Consider the following 23,679-nt stretch of genomic DNA (forward strand, 5'->3'; position numbering starts at 1 on the left):
GTAGTAGAATTAACAAAAATAGGAAGCCAAAAAAAAAAAAAAAGACAAACACAGGCAATTCACAACCTATACTAACCCCTGTATCCTTGGAAGTTGGTTTCTGATATATGTGTTAAGTGTCCATTCCTGGCCCCATGTTCTATCCCATATGTGTGTGTTCTGATGGTTGCTAGGTCTGTGTATGCTCTTAGATGAGACAGATTAGATATATAAGTGCTTCACCTGGTTCGATGCAACTTGACTCAACTACCTGATGGAGGGAGGGAGTCACAGGTGGCCAGAGAGGAGCTTTTGACATGAATTGATCTTCTCATTCAAGTTCATGTCTGAGCTAATCAGAGCGTGCTTCATGACTGTTTATCTTCGGTGTGTCTTGTTTGGCATAAGGGACCCTGGGCATCTTACCCACATGTTGCCCAGTAGTAGAGTCATGTGTGAGGAGATCCTGGTAGCAGAGCTGTAAAAATAGCTGTATAATGCTTTAGCAAATCTTTCTCTCTTTTTTTCCTTTGCATTTCCAGTTGCCAGGATCTTCAAAAGGAGATTTCCCTCCTCCAGGAGCAGATCTCTCATCTGCAGTTTGTGATTCACTCCCAGCATCAGAACCTGCACAGTGTCATCCAGGAGGTCAGATTAATCAAGTGTGTTTCTCTGGTAGCTAGTATGTTTACAGTGAGAAGACCAAATACGTGTGGCTTGCCTGGACTCGATGAGCACTGAGATTCTTCTCTGCATTGACATTTCCTTTTTATCCCCATGTGACAAGGCTCTGTTTTCAGTGTCCTCTTTGTCTCTATGCCAACACCTGTGATGTTCTCAACGAAGATATTTGGGAAATTGTGTTTGCTCTTTAGATGTTTTGGTGTTTTTTTTTTAAGTGTTCTGAGCCAGATAATGCACACTGTTCTTTAGCAGATTTTGTAGATTAGGACATTCAGCCCTTTCTTGAAGAAGATATGATCTCTTTTCATAACCTCATAAGTGGTTAATTTATGTAGAGGGTGTGTTAGCACAGGCCTGTAACCTGGCCCTTCTTCGCTGGGAACATCTTGGCAGGTGAAAGAGAAGAGGTCATCGTGAAGGCAGCCAGATGGATGGTGAATTGCATACTCATACAGTTTATGTCAAGATTTGTATTGATCTGGTTTGGGAATCTGCTTTAGACTTAAAACCAGACCTTCATCCATCCTTTTATTTTAAAACTACCTAATATTTGTTTCTAAAAGGAGTCCTTCCAAATAACTCAAATGCCTTCTTGACCTAAATGTAACATTCATGCTTGCTTCGGTAGGACCTCACCAAACAGCCAGAGAATTGAGTCATAGCACTTGAGAGTCAGGGAGGACAGAGGGGGCATCCCATGTCCTCATTTTACAGATGAGAAAACTGAGGCCCACAGTAGTTAAATGACAGAGGTAGCCTTGGAATCCACATGTTTCTTCTCTTCTGGCACCGTCCTGGATATCACCCCACATCCCCCAGTTCCACGTTGCCTCTTAACAGATGCTTTTCTTCCAAAGCAAAGTGGGCTCACCTTAATATGCTGCTGGTTGACCAGATCTCTGCCGCAGGGAGCTTCCCCATGCCAGACCACGGCCTTGCATCATGTCCCCTGGCCTCTGCCTATGCAGGATGAACATGTTAGGTGGCTGAGACACAGAACAAGGACGAGTGTTGCTTCCCACAGGATGCACTCCTGCTGAGTTTGGTTTAAACAGGTTTTCTAAAGATTAAAGTGTTTAATTGCACTGTCTGTGTGCTCTCGTCCCCAGGTGCCAATTTGTCCTGTTATTTTCTGTAGCCTGCTGAGTCCGCTAATGCTTGGGATTTAATTTTGTTGATTTGATAAACATTACTTGACCACAGAAACCTGTACAATTTCTGACTTAAGGAACTATTCTCCGTTGCCTGACAAGATTTTTGCATTTGTGTTTCTTAAATCTTAGATGGAAGGCTTAAAAAATAATTTAAAAGAACAAGATAAAAGAATTGAAGATCTGAAAGAAAAAGTTAACATACTGGAAGCCCAGGTAGGGAGGGCATCTGTTCTATATTTCAGTACGAATGTGAGTGTGGGTGTGTTCCGTATATCTGTGAGCCTGTGTGTGAATGTGTCCTGTGTGTGTGTGAGTGCTTGTGTGCGATGGCGTGCCAGTGTGACACTGTGTCCAAGTATGTCTGTATGTGAATGTGTGTGCCTGTGTGATTGTGTGTGACTGTGTCTATGTGTATGTGTGAGGACATGCATGTGTCTCTATGTGGGTATGAATGTCTTTTTGTGAGTGTGTGTGTGCGTCTTCTATGTGTAAGAATTATAGCTTTGTGGGGGAGGTACTCTTAATAATTATTAAAATATTAAGTATTAAACATAATTTTATATTATTAAATTATTAATATTAAATATTATTAAATAATTGTTGAAAGTTTATTCAAGTGTTCCAGAATACTTTCTCTACTGGGGAGACCAGTGATACTATCTCTCGATGTGGACTTGAGTTAGAAGCTTGGTCCAGGCCACTCTCGTGTGAACTCAGCTCTAGCCAGATAGCCGGGTTTGCTGTCTCCTGTCTTTGTTTCTTTCCTCCGTCCTGAGACGTCCTATTCCTCCTCTTTCTCCATCCATATCCATCAGGGCATCCAGGCTTTGCCTCAGGGCTCACCTACTTCAAGAAGCCAATTGAAATTTTCTTATGTTTCAGTGTTTTAAAACTTATCATAAAACTTTATAATACACTGTGATAAGACGTGCTTTACTCCTGCCCACTCATCCCCGCCTTGACTGGGGAAGCCCTTTTCAGGCGTTCAGCTGCAGTCCTGGGCTGGTGGTACCCCTACCTCACAGGAAGTACAGAGAAGCCCTGCGGTTATTGGAGCACCTGATGACCCCCAGGTGTCTCCAGCCCAGCTCTGCTTTGTGCTCAGTGCCACCCCTTCTGTCTCTGTTGAATAGCTCATCACGGACTGCCTAGACCTGGTCACCTTTTCTGCTTCATCCCTCAGCATCGTGACTTCTCTGTGTGTCACGTTGTCCTGTCCTGTGGAGTACAGAGATGCTCTGTCTTCACTGAAACCTGCTCTTCTTTTGGCGCTGTTCCCTTCCCCAGGACAGACCAGAGAGGAGCTCCATGATCGGACCCCCAGCACATGCCTCACCATTCTTTCCACCACCACATTCTTTCTGCTTTCCTCAAGCAGAAGAAAAAATTCATAATAACATAAAGAGGTTGTAAATATTTTGCAACTTAAGTTTTGTAACCATGCCCCTGTTTTGCCGTTTCTACCTTCCTGGGACCACTGTTCTCTTTATTTTAGAGGGTAAGCTCATCGCATCTTGGGTTTTCCTTAGATTCTCACCTAAGTAAGATGTAAATTGGTTAGTTTATATCAAGTGATGTGATTTATGTTGCATTAGAGCCCCTTCCTCCTAAGAAATGTCTTTAAAGGCATTTCCTCCCAACATTTCTTATGTAGTGGCCTTTTGACAAATGTTACTTGATAAAATATTTTTTCTGATAATATTTTAATAACTATTTTTTATTTTTTTACATAACTGACATATGGTCATTCATCCCATACAAATTAGGAAATATGGATGAGCAAATATAACAAGAAAACCACTCAAACATACCATCCAAGGGCAATTATTCAGCACAGTTGTGTATATCTCTATTTCTGTGGGAATTGTGTGCCTGTTACATACTTGTGTGTATATATTAGAGATACAGACTATATATGGCATCATTTTATTGTGTTTTTAAACTTTTATTTGTTTCATCAATTTTTTCATATCACTAGTTACGTAAGTCTGTAAATACTTATTGAGTGGCTACTATGGTGTAGGCACTAAGTTTGGATAAACAATTTTGAACAAAATAGCCATGAGCCCTGCTCTCTGGAATTTACTAACTAGTGAGGGAGACAGATACAAATAAATTAATATGTAACTAATAATATCTTGGAAAGGTTCTGCAGGAAAAGGACAAAATACTCTGGACGATAATACCTGGTTGGAAGAATGTATATGGACCGTTTAGATTGGTGGGTGGGAACAATCTCTCTAAGAAAATGAATTTCAATATGACCTTTGTGGAAAACTGGGTGGTAGGGCATGTCAGGTAGCCAGACAGGAGGCCATGTGGGTGCTTCTAATCTGAAAGAGCTGTAAATAGAATAGGATGACATTGGAAAGGTAGGAAGGGACTAGATCATAAAAAGCCTTTAGGCCATGCTAAGGTCTCTTTTTTTCTATAGAACAGTATAACAAGGAGGTCTTTGCTTAGCAGGCAAATTAAATTTACATTATCTTTTTAAAGAGCCACCAAGGTTTCCACTGTATTGCTATGAAATAATTTAGTTAACTTCATCCCTGCTGTCGGATTGTTTTCCAGTAGAGCTTTTGTAAACAGCAATGAATTCAACAGACTTTTACAAACATTACTGATTATTTGTATAATTACTTCCTCCCTTAAGATACATTTTTAGAAGTTGAATTGGTAACTCGAAGACTATCCATTTTTAAGATTGTTGATCTGTGTTCTCTGAATTTCCATGTCTGCTGGATCAGACATCTCCCTCAGCTGCCACAGCCTCACCTGCAGCTGCCTCTGCTCTTTCAATTAACTCTTTACTCACTTTCAGTCTTTCAGTTCTGACATTTCTGATCTGCCAATAGCCCTCTTTTTTCCTCTTTATTATTAAGTGATTTCAATATTTAAAAATCCTTTGGTATCGTTCTAATGAAATCTAAGAAAGTAGAGATGAAAAACACACGTGCTCAGATTCTTATTTTGAGCCAGAATTCTCATTTAGATCCAAGTTTATCTGTAATTCAAGGCAGTCCGCTCTAAGGTAGGGATCTACTTTTTTAGTTGTCTCACTTTATTGAGCAGTCTGGCCTTCCTTCATGAATTTGAAATGCCGATATATCCTAGACTAAATTTTTATGCTGGAAATCTGTTCCAATGGTGTATCTGCCTATTTGGCTCCAATGCCCTACTGCTTTAATTATCATACATCTGTAATACATTTTAATTGGAGAGATTGTTGCCTTTCTCTGATCTTTCGTTATGGTCCTAGGCTCTGGTCCTGTCTAATTAAGTGTTAGCCCTCATCACAGAGTCAGGGCATCAATGGTGCTACTGCTTCTAATTCAATCTTATATTCTTTAGTTGTGTCTCTATTTATGTCATCCCCAAAGCTAATTTTATTGTCCTAAGTAAACTGGCAACTTAACCTATACACTACATTATCCAATTGGCCTTTTGGTGTAATAGTTAGACCAGAATAATGTATTGCTTCCATTGCACTGCTTCTATATCCCCAAATTTAGCAAACAATTTCTGACTAGCCACTCAGTGTGATAGGAGGAAGCAATAGATTGTGTTCCCCTCATGGAAACTTCTTGGTTGGATGCAGTCTGCCCACGTTGATGGGACAGCATGTCTCAGTAACGCCTAAGATTCTCTGTATGAAGTTGATTCAAACTACTATTTTCTAACATTCTCTTTTATTTAAAAAAGTCTTCAGATAATAGCAGTATTGATGAATGTCTTTTATGACCTCAGAATTTATTGTCTTCAGTAGATAAATCGTTTCCTTCACTGCAGGGAATGTTACAATGCCCTTTTCAGCTTTAAAAAGCCCATCCAAGCCACATTAGTTTATTTATTCAGCAAATAGTTTTGTGTGTTTATGATGTACCAGGAAATGTTCTAAGTGGTAGGTACATGGTATGAACAGGACACACTGTCCTGACTTCATCTAGCTGTATTTTAATTGAAGATACACACAGTAAATACATAAACAAGTAAGTACACAACTTAATAAGGGAGAGGTAACTGCTCCGAGAAGAGTAGAACAATGTGACAGTTATAAAGTGATGGGAGTCAGGAAGAGCATCTCTGAGTCTGTGATCTTGGACCAGGTACCTGAATTTAGTAAGTGCTTGAGCTGGAGTGAACCTGTTTCTAGTCTAGCCCTAGACTAGAAGATCTTAAACTGGGAGGACGTATGCAGGGGTGTACTACCTTGCACACAAACGTAGGACTATCCTATTTTGAAATAACAGTGTGAGCCGATTCAGTTTATGAAAAATTGGTCACCAGAGCTGAACAACCCTTTTAAAGACATCAACTTTCTAAACCATACAGACAGCATAGTTTTCTCATCCATAATAAACAACTCATCTCTTTTAAGGCATGCTACATACTTCATTTTGTTTAATCTTCAAAGCTACTCTGGGAGAAAGTTATTATTTATTCCCTCGGGGGTTAAACTGAGATTAAGAGAAGTTAAGACACTTGTTCAAAATCACTCGGCTGCATTTGAGTCTTCCTGACTTTGAAGCACATGCTTTTCATCCCCCAATATCTACTTATCTGAGTGATCAAATAAGTGTGTGTATGTGCAGATATGCATGTGTGTCAATATACACACAGCTGTATTTAAAAATGATATATATTTCTATATATTTAGAAATGAACAGATATAATGTTAAATTTGCAGGATCATTTGTATTTTAGCCATTGTCACAGTTACTACATTAAATGTTTTTCTGTTTTCCAGTTTTTTGACTCATGGAAACGAATACTTTTTTCTGTGTATTCTTTTCTATCCTACCAAGGACTTACCCCTCCTCCACAAGGGGATAAAATTCACTCATCTAACTCTGTCCTTTTTTTTTTTCTTTTCAGTCTTTCAGGATTTTAAACCTCTTTTAAGTATCACCAGAAAATTTCTGCTTAACTCTGCCAAAATTATTTACTTTTCTTTCTACTTTGGCATATCTTTCATCATCTTAATTTACAGCTCTGAAATTCATCTCACATTTCACACATTTCTAACTTCTTCACTAATGACATGCTCATATGAAAATGCATCTTCAGAAATTACTCCACTTTCTAGACTTTGAAGAATATCCTACTTTATGTAATCACCATCATCCCTAAAATTTAATTTACTTCCAAGAGCATGTTGCTAGAAGTTTAAGTATGCAAAAATTAGGTTCTTTTGGAAAACTGTGTCAGTGAACTATCCTTGGATAGAGTCATAATAATGGTGGACTTACTCTGGTCATTGATTTATAATTTTGTAAACTAATGATGAAAACTCATGCATTTGGTTGTTCTAGTTAAAGAAAAACATATGAAAGCCCATGAATCAAAAATAAAGACCTAAATCCAGTAGATGAAATAAATCATCACAGAAGTTGAAATATATGAAAATAAAGACAGTCTAAGCTGATAACTCTTATGCTTCTGCATTGTTTGGAAGGCAACAACTTGAGAAAGTAGGAGTTTATTTTGGAAAAACTCCAAATAGCTTCTACATACTTGTCCAGCCACAAAAATATTTTTATTCCAATGCTTGTAGTCATCATGATATTGTGTTTCAAGTTGTGCTTCATAACTTGTAAAGTATGGTACAGAGAGGAGTTTTTCTTAGCCACGTACTTGGCCCTGATATATGCCTGCACTTGTTTGGAGTGTATATTCGATATATCTCCATTATACAAGGAACATCTATATCTTCAATTTGTGAAATCTGAAGTACATTTCCTGAGTGAGACTTAAGTGCTTAACTCTTGAAATATCACAGTGAAATGATTCATGTGTGAAGATTTTTGCTCCATCTTTTATTTATTATTCCGTGTAGATGCCGAGGGATAAGAAGGTACAAAATTCACATCTTGTCTCTGCTTTCCTTAGTTCAGTAGTTCTTCATCTTAACTGTACATTAGTATCACCTGTGGAATTTTGAAAACTCCTGAACCTAGACTACAACCACACTAAATGGAAACTTTGGGGGTAGGACCCAGGCATCACTAGATTGTAAATCTCCCAGATAATTCCAGTATACAACCAACGTTTAAAACTACTCTGGTCCAGTGGCTCTCTGATGTGAGCAGACATCAGAATCATCTGACGAACATCTTAAAACGCATCACCCGGCCACCCTGGGTTTCTGGTCCAATGGCTTGGTTGGGAATTGAGGATTTGTAGTTCTAATAAGTTCCCAGGGGATGTTCAGATTGTTGATTCCAGGATTACACTTTAAGAACTGTGCCTTCATCTTTTTTCTCTCCCTTTTTTCCACCTAACCCATTTCACCTTGTCTTCAAGGTCCAGGTTAAACATCCTTGTGTAGGAAAATTATTCTAGTCACACTGATTTCTGTTTATACCTTTGAATTACTGACTGCCTTATGGCATCTCTTGAATCACATTTAATTAATTTATTTATAATTTTTTAATGGTCACATGTTTATCACCTCCACCATACGCTGCATCCTGTGTGCTAAAAGGGAAGATACTATCCTTTCTTGTGCTGTCTCACATTCCCTATGCTCCTGGTACGGTGCTGCAGACACGGCAGGGACTGAGTAACCGGGTGTATTGCGGGCGGCTGGATGTTTGGGGTAGATTCATTGTTGATTAATTCCCTGACAGTTCGCTGTCTTCTCTTTCCTATGTATCATACCTGGAATCCTTTCAGAAATCACTGAATCTCTTTATCTCCTGGGGTCCACCGATTGCTTATTTGTAACATAAGGAGGCTGGGCGAATTCCTCTGGTCACAGAAAAATAACATCTTGCAGGGAAAAGAGCATGAGCTTTGGAGTCAGACGGGCCTGCATAAAGCCTGCACATTTGCAGATCCATGCTGCATATACTACCTGTGGGTCACTGGAGGCAAGCTTCCTCGTCAATTTGAGTTTTGCCAGCCTTATTTCTTTCACATACATGACAATGAAAGTTACTCCTCAGAGATGAGTTTATATCGAAGAAAAGAATGTCTGGAAAACACCAGGCAAAAGTCTTGACATTTGCTAGGTACTCAGAATTATTAACTCTTTTTCTTCCATCAAAATTCTGGTGTCTATTTCCCAAAACCATGCATTCTGGTGCTGGCTTACTCCAAACCAGCAGATGGAGTCTTACAAAATAACTTTTAAACTTCAATTATATGACTTTTTAAGTCCTTCGTTTCCTACAAGGGAAGGGAGCTGGTGTGTTGCTGTTCTTTGAGAGCCATGGCTCCCCTTCTGCCTTCCTCCCACGGTTACCTTTCAGGCCCAGAACTTTCTGTACAGATGTATCCTTGAAAGACTTCTGGCCTGCCCATGCAGCCAACTGGCAAGTCAACCTTGGGCATGAGTCTTCGCTGGAAAGTCTCACTTTCCAGATCTGTAAAAAGAAATTGTTTGGCTTGGCTGCATTGTAGAGAAAGTATTGTCTCTGGACTGGGAGGCCCTGACTTTGTGGGGCGTTTTAACTTAAACGCTTTCCCTTCCTGTTATTAGCCATTGCATTATCTCCCAGAATTCCAAGGTGCTTCCAGATTTAAAATATTATGGTCATATGATATCTGTTTCTTCCACCTTATATATGGTAGTCAGGACCGCTACTACTAGAGATGAAGAAACTGAGGCTTCGATGAGAATATTGAGGCTAAGGATGCCGTGAACCAAAAGAACAGATGGTGCCTATTTTCATGGAGTTTCTAATCAAGAGATTGCACAAGAAAGACAAATGTGCAATAAATATCGTGCGTGTCTTTCAAAAGGTTCTTTAATAGAGTTCTTTCATGAAGTTCTTCGCATCTGTCCATATAAAAGAAACTGTAAATTGAAACAGAGAGTTCAGCTGTTGAATTTCAGAGGCTAAGTCAGAATACTAAATTTGAATCCCTTGGTAAATTATGCATTTTTCAAGGAGTGTTTGTATTTTCAGAAGTAATATTTGGGGACTCGCAACTGGCTACGTTCTGTGTTCTAATACAGTGACTGGAGCAACAGACTTACTGCTAAGGAGGGATGTAGATGGTGGGTCGCCCAGAAACACTAAGCATGTGACTAGTAAATGTGCTAACACACATGTGATCTCTGCACATTTTTTTTTTCTATTTCAGAACAAAGAACTAAAGACCAAGGTGGCACTTTGGTCTGAAACTCCTAGGCCGAAGGTATCCAAAGCTGTCTCTACAAGGTAAGGCCTCTCTTCCCCCACCTCCATCTGCCTTCACGACTCCTGTTGAACACGATTGACGTTTATACCACTTGAGAAATTATCCAATCAATTAATACTTACGTAATCACGTGTTTACGGTCTGTCTCCCAGTTCTTTGAGAGTGGGAACTCTATTAATCTTGTTAACCACTGAATCCTTGAAGCCTGATATATGAATACTTACTTTATGAGTAAATGAATGAACAAATTTAGATATCTTTTTTCCTCTTCTTTGGCATAAAACAAGCCCAGTCTTGGCTTCAACACTTAATCCAAACAGTACAGATTATCTCCCCCACCATCCTTGTTCCTCCATTGCTCATATTTTCTGTGTCACCGATGGGCATTTTAATCATAAATCATGTGTATTGATTTAAGTTTCCATGTCTGTCTCTCAAGTCGATTGTAAATGTCAAGAGGGCAGGAATAGTTCCTTGTTTTTCACTTTATTTCCTGCATTGTTAAGGACAAGTGTCTTCAACAACTACCTAATAACGAACGAATGAAGCAATGATAATGACCCCTAAAGCAATGGAAATAATAGTTGAAACCATCACATCACTTTCTAATGTTGACAGAATCAGAAGTGAGAGGTTTGTAAAAAAAAAAAAAAAAAAGACTTCTGGGCTCAAGTCTCATTTCCATAAAATTCCATGAAATTATCACTTAAAAGAAAACATAGTCTGTAATTACATGAATCATTTAGAAAGTGATTAAAAACTTCCTGTTCTAGCAACTTTTGAATTCCCAGCCTACTCTCTCTAGGGCCGAAACCCATTTTCTGAAATTCTCTTCTGCACAGTGCCTGATGTGGAGAATCAGATCCCCCATGATTAGCCCCAGTCTAGGGATTCAAGTAGATCTTTCTCCCTCTTCAAGACACCCTGCAACCATGCTTCACTTTGCTAATGATGTATGTAATTAGAGACTAGAGATGAAGCATTATGCATCAAGTTTTCTAAAATCTTTGGGCCCCCAGATGCTAAGTCATTAACTTTTTGGCCAACAGCTCTGCAACATCTAATAAAGAAAAATTAAGCCCGAGAAGTATTAAAAGAGGAAGTGAAATGCCCACATTTCAGAAGCAGTAAGAGACGCAGACACTTCAGAGCAGGAAGAGATGAAGAGTTTAGAATAGAAAGGGAAGCATGACTTTCCAAGGAAAGGGAGGATGGTCGATTTTAGCTCCCTTACCAGATACATCCTCTTGGGGTTGAGGTATCATGGCCACCCTCAGCTGTTTTGACCCTGGAGGGAATGGAGCCAGAGTAGAGCAGACGAGGGAGCAACACGTGGTCTCCATATTGTACTGACCCCAGTATTGCGTGATGAGACTCAGGCTGGTACAGAGGGGATGAGTTTGAGAGAATGACTTCTACGGCCAGTTCTTTAGCTGCAGTTCATTCATAAAGGTAGTTTTAAAGACTTTTTTTCTCCCTATGACTGAGGAAAGGTCAAATGGGAAATTTTCCTAATTGAAATAGGGAAGCTGGAATGAATATGCCCTTTGTTTTATGATTTTGGTAGAAATTCCAATAGTAATGATATATCTATAATGGTAGGTCTCATGTTTGCAAAATGAAATCTGACCAATTGGCCATTTGAGAATGTAAGTGGTTGTATGGTTCGGTAAGTCTAGATTCACCAACGTAGAATGGAATTATAACTCTCGGGAGGAATTAGAGTGTAAAAGTAGCCATTAATGCAAAGAAAAACAAGCATCACATATATTTAAAAATTAATCTTGGCAAATCTCTTAAATCACTCATAAAATAGAATTCTCTCAGTCAGTACAAAAAAAAAAAAAAAAGTTTTTTTTCCCCAAGCATTAGAACGTATAGATGTTTCTTAAGTTGAACACCAAAGAAATGGTTTGCTGGATATTGAGGATCAGGTTGTTAGAAAACAACAAAACAGCAACAATAAAACACACATATATACATATATGTGTGCATATGTGTGCACACACATATTGATGTGTGCATGTGTATATTTGTGTGTGTGTGTGTGTGTGTGTGTATACATATTTTTAAAACTAGACTCACACAGTGAGGAGAGAAGTTTAGGCTATGAGAAACCCACAGAACTAAAACGTCCTGACGGAACAGTCGATTTGTGTGTCCCATCTCCAAGTCACTCTGGTGCATGTCTTCACTGAGTAGAAGGGCAGACACACTCTCACTCTTCCTCACTCCTGTCCTCTTACAACCAGATGCATTTACATAAGGTTAATGCATCCATAATGTGCTTCTACTGTGCCTCATGGGGAATTAGAATCAATCAATTAATCATCATCAATTCGGTTAAAGCAATTAGTTCAGACTTGGTAGTACAGCAGTAGTGGAGATGGTAATGGAGTGGTACAGCAGTTATAGCAGTAAAGTTTTATGTGCTCGATTTTGATAATTGTGTGGTCTTTTCCGCAGTGAATTGAAGACTGAAGGCATGACCCCATATTTGATGTTGGTTAGGCTACGGAAATGAGCCGCCTGGCTGAAGATCTGAATGAGAAAAATCACTACCTGCGTCTTATTTACTCCTTGAAACACAGTCTAAATTTACATATTAAAACTGCTCAATGCCAGTATTTAATGGAATTTATTGTATTATATTTAATGTATACATCAATAACTTTGCAGGAAGATGACATTTCAGAAAATCAAACAAATATATATTCAAAGAAAGGAACTCTTTCTTCAAAACGTACTAATGGATGAAGAAACCAGATGCTTTCCCATGATGGAAGATGAATTTTGCTTTAAACTTAAAAAAAAAAAAATGAATTTTTTTTTTTTTGGCAGATTTTTGCTGAAGGGACTGGTTAAGGTTGTCAACTTTGACCTTTTGATAGTGGTTTTTATGTACAATCATCCCTAGGTATCCACAGGAGATTGGTTCCAAGAGCCCCCTCGGGTACCAAAACCCATTCGGATGCTCAGTCCCATATATAAAATGGCAGAGTGCAGTTGGCCCTCTGTATCCATGGTTTCCACATCCATGGATTCAACCAATCATCAGTGTGGAACCTGCAGGTACAGAGGGCTGAATGTACATGAATGTAAGGAAGAATATACAGGCACGCTTCCTTTTACTGTGCTTCACAGACTCTGTGGTTTTTTTTACAAATTGAAGGTTTGTGGCAACCTTGCATTGTCAGATGATGGTTAGCATTTTTTGGCAATAAAATGTTTTTAAATTAAGGTATGTATATATATATTTTTAGATATAATGCTATTGCACACTTAACAGGCTACAATATAGTGTAAACATGACTTTTAGATTCACTGGGAAACCAGAAATTTCATGTGACTCGCTTTGTTGTGATATTCTCTTTAAATTGGTGCTCTGGTACTGAACCTGCGATATCTGTGTGTGTGTATGTGTGTGAATAAATGATATATTTTAAAGCTGACTTTTGGATAATAACAAATATCTTACCGTGATATAAATTCATCTCCTATTTATGCCACATTGAAGATTTTTGGTAATGCATTTCCTGGCACATGTGTAGGGGTGTCGGGATCATGAATTCTGCTTTAAGCATCTGCTGTGTGGTAGGAGATTTCACCTTTCACTTGGAGATCACTTAGGTTCCTCTTATACCCCAACCATCATGCTGGGTTGTAATAAATGTGAGCTTTTGGAATGGACCCATCTTACTGACCTAACAACCTGGATGATTTCCATTAGAATAATGAATTTTCAAATCAAAAATGGAAGGACACTGTTGAATTTTATTTGGGTTTCACTATATTCATTTTTGAACACAGAAGTACAGTTCAGTGTAATACAGGTAGGACCTGCTCATGTGGTCTCCAGCTTCACTTTGGGATGGTGTTTGGATCTCTTGAGAATAAGAATAAGCAGCTTCAGAAGCCTAAAAAGATCTGAACTCTTCAAATACGAAAGTATTGTTTTACTAACATCGGTAGATCATGTATTTGTCAGGTATGGATTGTTTCCTATCTCCTCATCGTTTCGGCTTCATCATTTGAATTGTTTCTTTAAATAAACATTTCTGAGTGATTAAAAAATCATTACAATGGAGAATGAAATTTATTAGTCTACAAGTAGTACCACACAAAATACAAAAACAAAAACCTCAACTGTAGTCAAAGTATTTGTACTTATAATTATACTAATCAAAATATTGGATAAGAAGGTCTGAGGTGGGCTATGAAGTAACCACATGGAGGTGGTAAATGAAAAGAAACTTAGTTTCACTTTGATTACATATATTGTTACAAATTATCATTAAGAAATGTTTGGTATAATATATACCATTATAATATATATATATTATATATAATATATATATAATATATATATAATATATATATAATATATACCATTTTAATAATTGCTTATGATATGCCTTAAAATAAAGAAAATTGATGCCATATTTTGTGGGTGTTGTTTTTGTTTCTTTTTACATTAAAATTATTATGCATAAATGAATTAAGTAGTTGTTATTTGACTGTTAATGACAATATAACCCATAATAAATAGTTTTTGTCAGTGAGCAGATATTTAGATAGCTCCTTGAATTTTTCTCCTAATTTTCTGTGAATCCAAATGAACAGCAAAAGTAATCTATTATGTTTTTATTCTAAATTTGAAAAAATGGTAGCATTATAAAATTAAGAACACACAAACACTTTATCGAATTCTTTCATACTGTTTCACTTTGAAAATTCTTTAATGACCTGACATCTTCTGATCTGAAGATAATTATAGAATCTTTATCAATATCAGAGTAGGGATCCAATCTATCAAGAACTAAAAATTCTTTAAACAAATATCATAAACATTATAATTCCTTTCCTACATCTCTTCCTTCCTGCCTTCATATTGAAATATAACTCAACAATAAAAATAAACCACAAATATTACAACAATGGATAAATATCAAATTATTATACTTGAAAAAATCCAGAAGAAAAACAGAGGATATACCGTATTATTTTATGGGGACAGAGAGCAAATCAGTATTTGGGGACAGGAGTAGAGGGAGAGAGTGTGAAGGAGTACAGGGAAACATTGGGAAGTAATAGCATGTTCAGTGTGTTGATAATGGTCATATTTTCGTGGGTATGTTTCATGACAAAAAATCAATAAATTGTACAATTTAAACATTTACTTCAATAAAGGAGTAAAAAAATTTTAAGGTAACACTATGTTATTCTACAATCCACCCAGTTCGTTTCTCACACAAGATTCATTCATTTCCTCTTTCACCAAATATTTATTGGGGCTCTCTATTTGCCAGGCACTGTTCTAGATGCCAAGGTGACAGCAGCGGGGAGAGGGAAGAGGTACATTTGGCAGGGAAGAAAGAAAAGGGGAAAATCTCTACCTTCATGGAAATATCTTCCAATGATGAGGAACAGATAAACTCAGGGAAGTCCTATGGACTTGAAGAAAAGTGAAGCAGAACATAGGGATAGGGAGTTACCAGGGGTGAAAGGCTGTGGCAGCAATTTTTGTTTGACTGATCATTGAAACTAAACGGTGTATAGATTGGTCAGTTAAATAGGATACTGATTTTAAATAAGACCTCTCTCTTTGAAGATAATATTTAAGCAAAGATAGGAAGAATGCTAGGGAAGTGACTGGGAGGAGATGTTTTTTGGTGGAAGAGGGGTCCAGGCAGAGGCAAGCACAAGTGCATGAGTCCCTAGGGACAGGTGTATTCCGGAATAGCCAGGACATCAGCTGGACGGGCATGTAAAGAATAAGCCCCAGTGCTGTCCAAATTATTTTCGACGCAACGTATTCCTTCACATTTCCATTGTACAAGTCATCCCTTTTATTTGTTTAGTAAGTTATCCTTCAAGTTCTTTTTTGACTTCCTAGTGGTGGTAAGCTAATGATTTTCAGGAATCTGTATCTCAATCCCCTCCTTTGCCCATGTTTCCCTGACATACTGAACAAGCTCATGTTCTGTGGAAGGGGCAGTGAAGAGAAAACTGCCCTTAAAAGGTTCATTTGAGAAGTCTTGTTTTGACCTACCCTGTTGGCCTAGAGGACTCACGCAGAACTGCTCTTGGAAGTCAAGGGAGGAGAAGGGGTCCCGTGAGCCTGGGTAATATGGATTCATAATCCAATGTGTTAACTAACGTGATGCCAAATTTCTCCTTCTGGTTCATTTTTTCATGAGAGTGAATGAACTCATGATGTAAGTTTCTCTAGGGAATCAAAGAGATTGAAATCTGCTGCTTTTTTTTTTTTAAAACCTTTTGGTTAAAGGTTTAAAAAAGAGAGTCTTTTTTTAAGAGAGTCCTTCTCTCAGAGACCTACAGAAATGGTCCAAAGTGATGATAATTTCAAAAATCTGATTCCTATCACAAAATTTTTCTATTACTTACAATATAGGCTCAGTCAAATTATAATTAGTGTGTTGGCCTCCTAAACCATAATGCAAGTCCCCTAAATGAGTTTCTAACAGAAGAGCAATGCTTACACTCTTATTACAGCGATTCTTTCTCCACAAGTAGTAATCCATATTAGAAATGAAACTTTCCCTGGTATAGAGAGCTGCAATCATACAAATACCTTACATACAGTTTTAAAAAGAGAAATCCTACCGTTACAAGGTGGTCTTATTTTTTCCTCAATAGGGGGCATGTTATGACTACTTTTACACCCTATAAACCATTAGGAAAAGCAAGTCTCTACTGACTTGTCTTGCATTATTTTAGATGAAACCAGGAGGCAAAAGATTCTGCCTGTGTGAAACAGCATTACTGCTACCATGGAGTAAAGTTGAGAGAATGGTGCCAAGGATTTATTTGCTTGCAGTGGGAGAGCTGTTTATCTTTAAATTAAAAACTCATCATTATCTTGGCAAAGCCTATCTAAGTAACATATGGAGGGAGAACAACTCCGGGAACAAGGCAGCCTTTGCAAATGAACATTTAGGAGGAAGCTGTACGGTTGTGGTCTTGAATTGGCCTTGAACATCGGTCCTGTCACCAGTCTGTAACTAAAGGAGGTACTACCACCCGCCTGAGCATTTTATTATGGTGAAGAAATAGGTTATAATACACTGAGGTGTTGACATACCATGGAATACTGTAACATGCTAACTGCTAATTTTATAAATGTATCATTTAAAATTATTAGAAAAGGTCCCTTGGAAATTCCAGCCTTTAAACAAATAATAAATTAGAAAGTTTAGAGAGATGGATAAAAACCACTTGGCCAAATCCAAATCACTTCTTTCCTAGCTCTTGATAAATATCACTTTTAATGGGATACGATTCCCATACTGATAGTGATTTAACGTTCCCCATCCACCATTCCTTCAACTTCAGCACAGAAATAAGATTGCTTTGAATATACAAAATAATTGATAAAAATGCATTTTTATTTGAAAAGTGTGCAGAAACAATCACTGAATACAGTTCTCAACCATAGTTTTGAAACCGACACACCACAAAATCATTGGATGCTCTGATTTCTGAAGCTACTAGAACTTTGGTACAACAAAATACTGACCTAACAGTGTCTGTCAGGCACCACAGTCTATTCAGGGGCACAGAGAATAAAAACTCCATGTTTAAGGTTTTAATTTACATTCATGGCACTAGACAAAACAGAGATCTGAGTAAATGACAGACAAAACAATCGAACGTGCTTAGCCTAAAAATGAGGATAATATCACTTAAATGTAGACCATTGGGGTACAGTGAAGCACTTCAGTATTATGCCAGAGCGTTGCCTACTTTTAACACATTAAGTGGGATAACTTATTTTGCTCAAATAATTTCAGATACAGTCAGTATCTTTTATAAGGCTATGGGCACAGAAGCCCTATTTATACAAGGAGGATTTTGACCAGATTGTAATATACTATCTAGAATGTAATTGGATTCCTGAAAGAAATACAAGATGACCTACAAAATGAAATAGAACTCATAGTTTTTCAATAACTTGAGATATATTAAACATTTTCAATCAAATACTGCGAGCCGACTACCCTTTTCGAGTTTCCAACATCTCTACTAAAATTAGTGTTTTGTCCTTGCTATAACACTTGTGAAAGTATGGTCGTGAAAGTATGACTGTGATATTTTATTATTCTTAGCTTGGGATAATAGTGTCAGCTTATGAAATGGAACATAATTTACAAACCAGTTTCTATATATGTTCTCCTTTGGGCCCGACTTGAACCCTGTGAGGTATGCAGGATTTATAAGCCTCCTACTTGGAGAAGCCATATTTAATGACATACCCATGGCCCCCGAATTGTTCTTTTTGGCCACTTTCCTTTCTATAATACTAGGCTTCCTCTCCAAGAACATTTGAAAAGAAAACCTGAAGAAGAGGAGAGTAAGGATAAGCATATGTTATTACTTTGCTAGGGACAGATATTATTTTGATGTGCCAACAGACATAAGGACAACAGCCATTGGTTAAATAAGGGATCCATTAGGTTAAGAACAGACATGCGGCTCCTACAGAACTTGCTAATGACTAAGTTGACTGAGGGATACTAGCCATGACTTCCACGACCAGTTGGAAAGAAAATGAACTCGGAAACAGATTTAAATAACTCAATTCAAAGACAATTTCTTTGTACTCTTTTTCTTCAAAAGATAACACCCTTTTTAAATAACTCCATTATTTTGGTACTCATGGTTTTGTTTGTTTGCTTGTTATTCTCTCTAAATATGAATTTAGAAAATATCTCAACCATAGGCTGTTGGTAAAAAGAGCTCTGCAGAAAGGCATCTTTGTGATGCTACTTCTTAAAAAATTAAAGTGCAATTTGTGAGAAAATTTGATTCAGATAGAGTAAATGTTTCTAATTTTCCCAAATTTTGATGCCAATCATGAAATATTTAGTGTTTAAATATTTTTATTAGCTTAGTTCTAAGGGCATAAACCTCTCGTTGGTAGATAAAAATAATGGATAAATATTTGCCATAGATCTGGTTACAAACCTCTTTCTGTTACTGTCTTTTTTTTTTTTTTTTCCCTGCCTAAAAATCAACCTTGTAAGTATGGTCTTCTCCATGTTCTGCCATAGTTAGAAACTCTATTTAGACAACTTTAATCTCTAATCTCTATAGTTCTTGCTCAACAACGTCAATGTGGTTGAGTGTCTACCCAAGAACTCCAAGGCAATAAGTTTATAAAATTCCCTATTCAGCTAACAATGTTTTATTTTTATCAGTTCTACTTTATGAGACGAGTATCTCCATAGATTTATAAAGCATTGAGACAGCACTCAGCTCAGAGAATACTCTCTATCTACCTTCCAGATTTAAGATCTCAGCACTCTCCCCAGAAATCAACTTATACCACTTTGGTCAAAGATCAAGAAGAAAATACAGCTTTTGGTGAATTCTTAGACAAGCTTTTCAAATATAGACAGTATCTTGGAATCTTTAAAAATGATAAAGCTTTCCCTAAAATATTCAAATACACTAGACTTCTTTTAATGCTTTAAAGCTTGGGAGTAGAAGGTGAAAGACAACTTTTCTATCACTTTGGCTAATGGAGCTCCCAGATCTTCCTTTTAAAGAGTTATTAAGTATCTTAGGACACCAGAAACTTCAATATTATCTCTTTACAATTAGAGTTTTAATCTCAAAAATTCCTTATGGATGAGGATTCTCCCTCAAATTTTTTAGTTCCAGGTTATATGCTACACCTAGTTATACACTGTATCTCTTTACACATATTGCTTCGCCTTCTAACCGATGCACCCACTCCATTGGTGAGAATGTATATGAGCTTCAGCAAATTTGTTGATTCCCAGTGGACAAAATTTACACTTTAAAGAATATTTCAGCTGTTATTAGACTATCTTTTAGTGTAGTGAGTCCTTCTCTATGGTCAAGTTTCTCTCTCTTATAAAGAAGACAAGAAACGCCTGATAAAAACTTTTGCCCCGTTCCTCCTATCTGTACAGATTGCCAGAGAATAACATACTAGAAGCATAACAAAGACACCCACTGATACATAGAATGTCCCATCTGGTTAAAAACAACAGATACAATATTTGCTTTAGAAAACGCTGGTTTCAAATTTTTTGCAGAGTGATAGCTGATAATATGGAAATGATAGCAACTTGGCTGGAGTGGGACTGGCCAGAGTTTTGAAATTCTTATGTAGAGACCCACAAGCTCAATTCCCAACATTTAGCATTTTTTTTCTGCCAATTTGTGACTTGTTACCCTCATCACACCAAGACAAACATGTTCTCTCAACTATATTTGATACATTTTTCAAAGGACTTTTTTTTTTTTTACATTAAAAGGTAACCTTGTACCTAATCACAGAGTCTCAAATAATGCCCACTCCCCAAAAAGTGACCAGGAGATGGTGGTAATAATCTCCAGATTTGAATAAGATTCTTATACCCTTTGCTGAAGAACTCAGAATACCTTTAGCTGCATTAGTGTCTCTGTGAGGCCTTCCTACAACATGGTATTATAGGAAATAAGCTATGGGGCTGGAGACAAATTTGGTCAAGGCGGTCTCTGAGGCACTGTGTTAGAGCAATGTAAACATTAAACCAGTGTAAACACTTCCAAAATGGTTTCTATATCAGAAAGGAACTTCATGTACATTTTAAATAATTCTCCAAAATATGATATGGTTAACTAAAGCATTTGGGACGAAATAAGTAATACATATTGTTGTGTATTAAAGGGTTTATGCAATTCTTTAAAAGCAGTCTGTATACTTCATGACCCCAAGTCAATTTGAAATTGTAAAATGAATCATACAGAATAATTAATTCTGAAATAATGAAAGAGTAATTGTTACTAATAATGGTTACATAGACTTCAGGGTCTTATGTCAAACTTGACAGAGAAAACATTTTTTTTAGATTAAGTGTTTATTTATAATTAGAATACTATTTTAAATTAATTTTCTTGTCTGTTTTAAATTTCATTCCTCTTGAGATTATTACCCAATAATTGTTATTTTTATAGGAATAGTTCTTTAATTATAAGCATCATCACCCTCTGCTTCATGCTATGGCTATCAAATAATGATCTTAAAATAGACCCTGAATAAAGGCTTGTTAAATGACTGACAGTGACAGAATCTTGGATAAGTAAATCAATCATGTAACTGGAAAATAAATAGAAACAAAAAGACATATCCAAAATAAAATGCTTTTTGGATTTTAGAAAGGCTAAGTATTCCCTGTTGTGGAAATGCAGGGGGCATCATAATTTGAATCCAAAGGAGAAATCGACTTAATGACCCAAAAGTTCACCAAATTTTGCCACACCAACGGTTACATTGTTTTTGCTCATATTCGTTTCAGAAGAAACATCTTTGACGATAGCTAACAGCTTTCTATCCTCCTGGCACAGGCACTGAGGTCATGAATAGCATCATAGAGAAAAGCATCCTGGGAGCGAATACCCACTCATGACCAACCTTAGAAGTTGGCATCGTGCTGCAGAAATCAGAGGACCTGGGCAGCTGACAGTAAGAATTTGTTAATCTGTTAAAGACTAACTCCATTAAAGCTTCCAACTTACCTGGATTCATGGCACATTTCTGGGTCTTGTAACTAGACAGTCCCTTGGATCTGTGTTCCTAAAACTGATTGACACCCAGTGGAGGTCGGTAGACGGAGGTTAAAGGTGGGGGACTGGGATTTAGAGTTTCCTATGTTTGTAACTTAACAAAAAATATACAGAGAGTCTAGAAAAGTGAAGTTTAATTGGCAAATTTTTCTACAAAGAGGAACTATCCTGTAGAAAAATCATATATTCACAATAAAAAGAGAAAACCTAAAGTATGATGACTTTGTTACTGACAAAATTGACTGAAGTACATAAATAATAGTAATAGGAGTGGCTTATGTTTATCAGAAACTAAATCAAAAGCCAATGTTTAGACGCAATAATAATAGGCCAATGGAAAATACCTTTGTGATCATTTTTAGAAAGAAAAGACAGCATTATGTGAAAAATAAAGCCATTAACAAAATTTTTGCTTAGATAAGATACACCTCCATCTCTGCCAACCCCCCAATATAGTTCAAGCATAGGTGTTTTGCCTTAGGCAAAATAAAAACAGATGCTAAATACACTGTAATATGGCATGATGTATCATCAATTTTTATGTGATAAATGACACGAAAATTCAGAGTGACCATAAAATCGATCCATCATTATTCTGAAGTTGTTGATCTACAAAGTGACACTCCTCTATTTTTACAATTGATTCAAAGCCAGGGGTGGGTGTGGGTTGGAGGAGAGTAATGTGATTTAGAGTTTCCAGTACTTTGTAAATCAGAAAGAAACCTAGAATTAATAGTCACTTTTTATTTCATATCACCAACATATTTTATCTAAAAAAATTAAGGCTAAATAGTTTTTCTTGAGTGCATAAAGAGATAGTTAATAAACAGCAATCTTTAATTTCTCCTTGTCACTTTTTATCACGATTGCTAAGAAATATGAAATGTGAAGCTGAACACTACACCAGTTTCTAAAATTTTGTTGGAAATGCAAACCTCTGGAGACTCTCTTAATTCCAACTGATAATGTCAGCTTCTAATTGGCTTGAGTGAAATTTGGCTAAGTATCTCTCCCAGACATCTGTAACAGATACATTTAATTTCAGTTGCCCAAATGCCATGTTCCCATACCTTCATTTTTCTCCCTGGGCATTTCTCTTGTCTTCTGTCATTCACAGTCCTATTCTTGTCTATCTGCCATTTATTAAGAATATACAAATGGCATTATTACACAGTCTCCTACATTTTCTCAGAAGTCTGACATTCATCCTCTCATAAGGTAGTCATTCTAGCACAGCTTATAGGATGTACATAGTAATGCCACTCTTAATGAACCACTTAGAATTCTTTTTTGTGTATATGCATTTTTAGCTAATATGTTTCCCCCAATGCAAACCTATAAAAGTACAAATCAGATTCTATATAAGAAGTAAATCCAACCTTTTAAAAAAGTCATCTTTCTATGTTATCCCTTTGGAAGATTATTCTTGTCCCCAATGTGACAAGGTACCTTTGGTTCTGACTGAAAACTCCCTGATATTTCTTCTTGTTTACTCTCTTATATACTCCTCATCTTCTTTATAAGGAAAACAAATTGAGCATCCATGATGGTATGATGACAATGGAAAATCTTTGATCTTGTTTGGAGGGGCCTCAGGGACAACTGGTCAACTCTTTTGAGCACTGTTGACAACTCTGACTTCTTAAAATAGATTTTTCTGGCAGAAAAAGAAAGACATGCCATTATGCATGGTCTACTCAACAACAATTGTGTGGTTTGTCACTCTTTTTGGAAGCGATGCTTGCGTGGGGTTCTGGATGATCAGTTCCTAGGGTAAAGTTTAGCAGGCACACTTCTTCTCTGCTGGTTTGTCCCCATCCAGCTTCCCAGAACTACCACCATTGACAGTGTCAGGGACTTGGGTCTTCTCTACACACTGTTCCATTCGTTTCATTATTAAGTCCAGAAGGGTTTCCACAGCCTTTTCCACATTCTGGCCAGTCGCTGCACTTGTTTCAAAATATGGTATGCTAGCATGGAAGAGATGACAAATATTTTTAAGAGGAAGGAACCAGAAAAGATACAACAAGATGTGCCAATGAGTCACACATGCAAAAACATGGCTGGCTGAGAGATTGTGAAATAATCACGATTTTGCTGGCTGAGTTGGAAA

The 23,679-nt window shown here is 37.2% G+C and overlaps 2 protein-coding genes across 12 annotated transcripts in view; one reads left to right on the forward strand and one right to left on the reverse strand.

Annotated features, from left to right (window-relative positions):
• The window catches only part of CCDC68 (coiled-coil domain containing 68), a 49,808-nt gene extending 36,391 nt beyond the window's left edge, over positions 1–13,417 (forward strand). The window contains 4 exon segments of the mRNA XM_082416657.1: positions 522–627; positions 1,947–2,030; positions 9,909–9,985; positions 12,432–13,417. Of these exon segments, the coding sequence (XP_082272783.1) occupies positions 522–627; positions 1,947–2,030; positions 9,909–9,985; positions 12,432–12,489 (325 nt within the window). The 3' untranslated portion in view covers positions 12,490–13,417.
• A 3,936-nt stretch (positions 13,418–17,353) lies between these two features.
• RAB27B (RAB27B, member RAS oncogene family) overlaps positions 17,354–23,679 on the reverse strand; it is a 169,295-nt gene continuing 162,969 nt past the window's right edge. For all 11 annotated transcript variants that reach the window (XM_082416662.1, XM_082416670.1, XM_082416668.1 and 8 more), the window contains one exon: positions 17,354–23,536. In XM_082416662.1, coding sequence (XP_082272788.1) covers positions 23,347–23,536 — 190 coding nt within the window. In that variant the 3' untranslated portion in view covers positions 17,354–23,346. The remainder of the gene's footprint in view (positions 23,537–23,679) is intronic.

Source organism: Balaenoptera physalus (assembly GCF_965194825.1).
Source record: "Balaenoptera physalus genome assembly, chromosome: 12".
Taxonomy (NCBI): domain Eukaryota; kingdom Metazoa; phylum Chordata; class Mammalia; order Artiodactyla; family Balaenopteridae; genus Balaenoptera; species Balaenoptera physalus.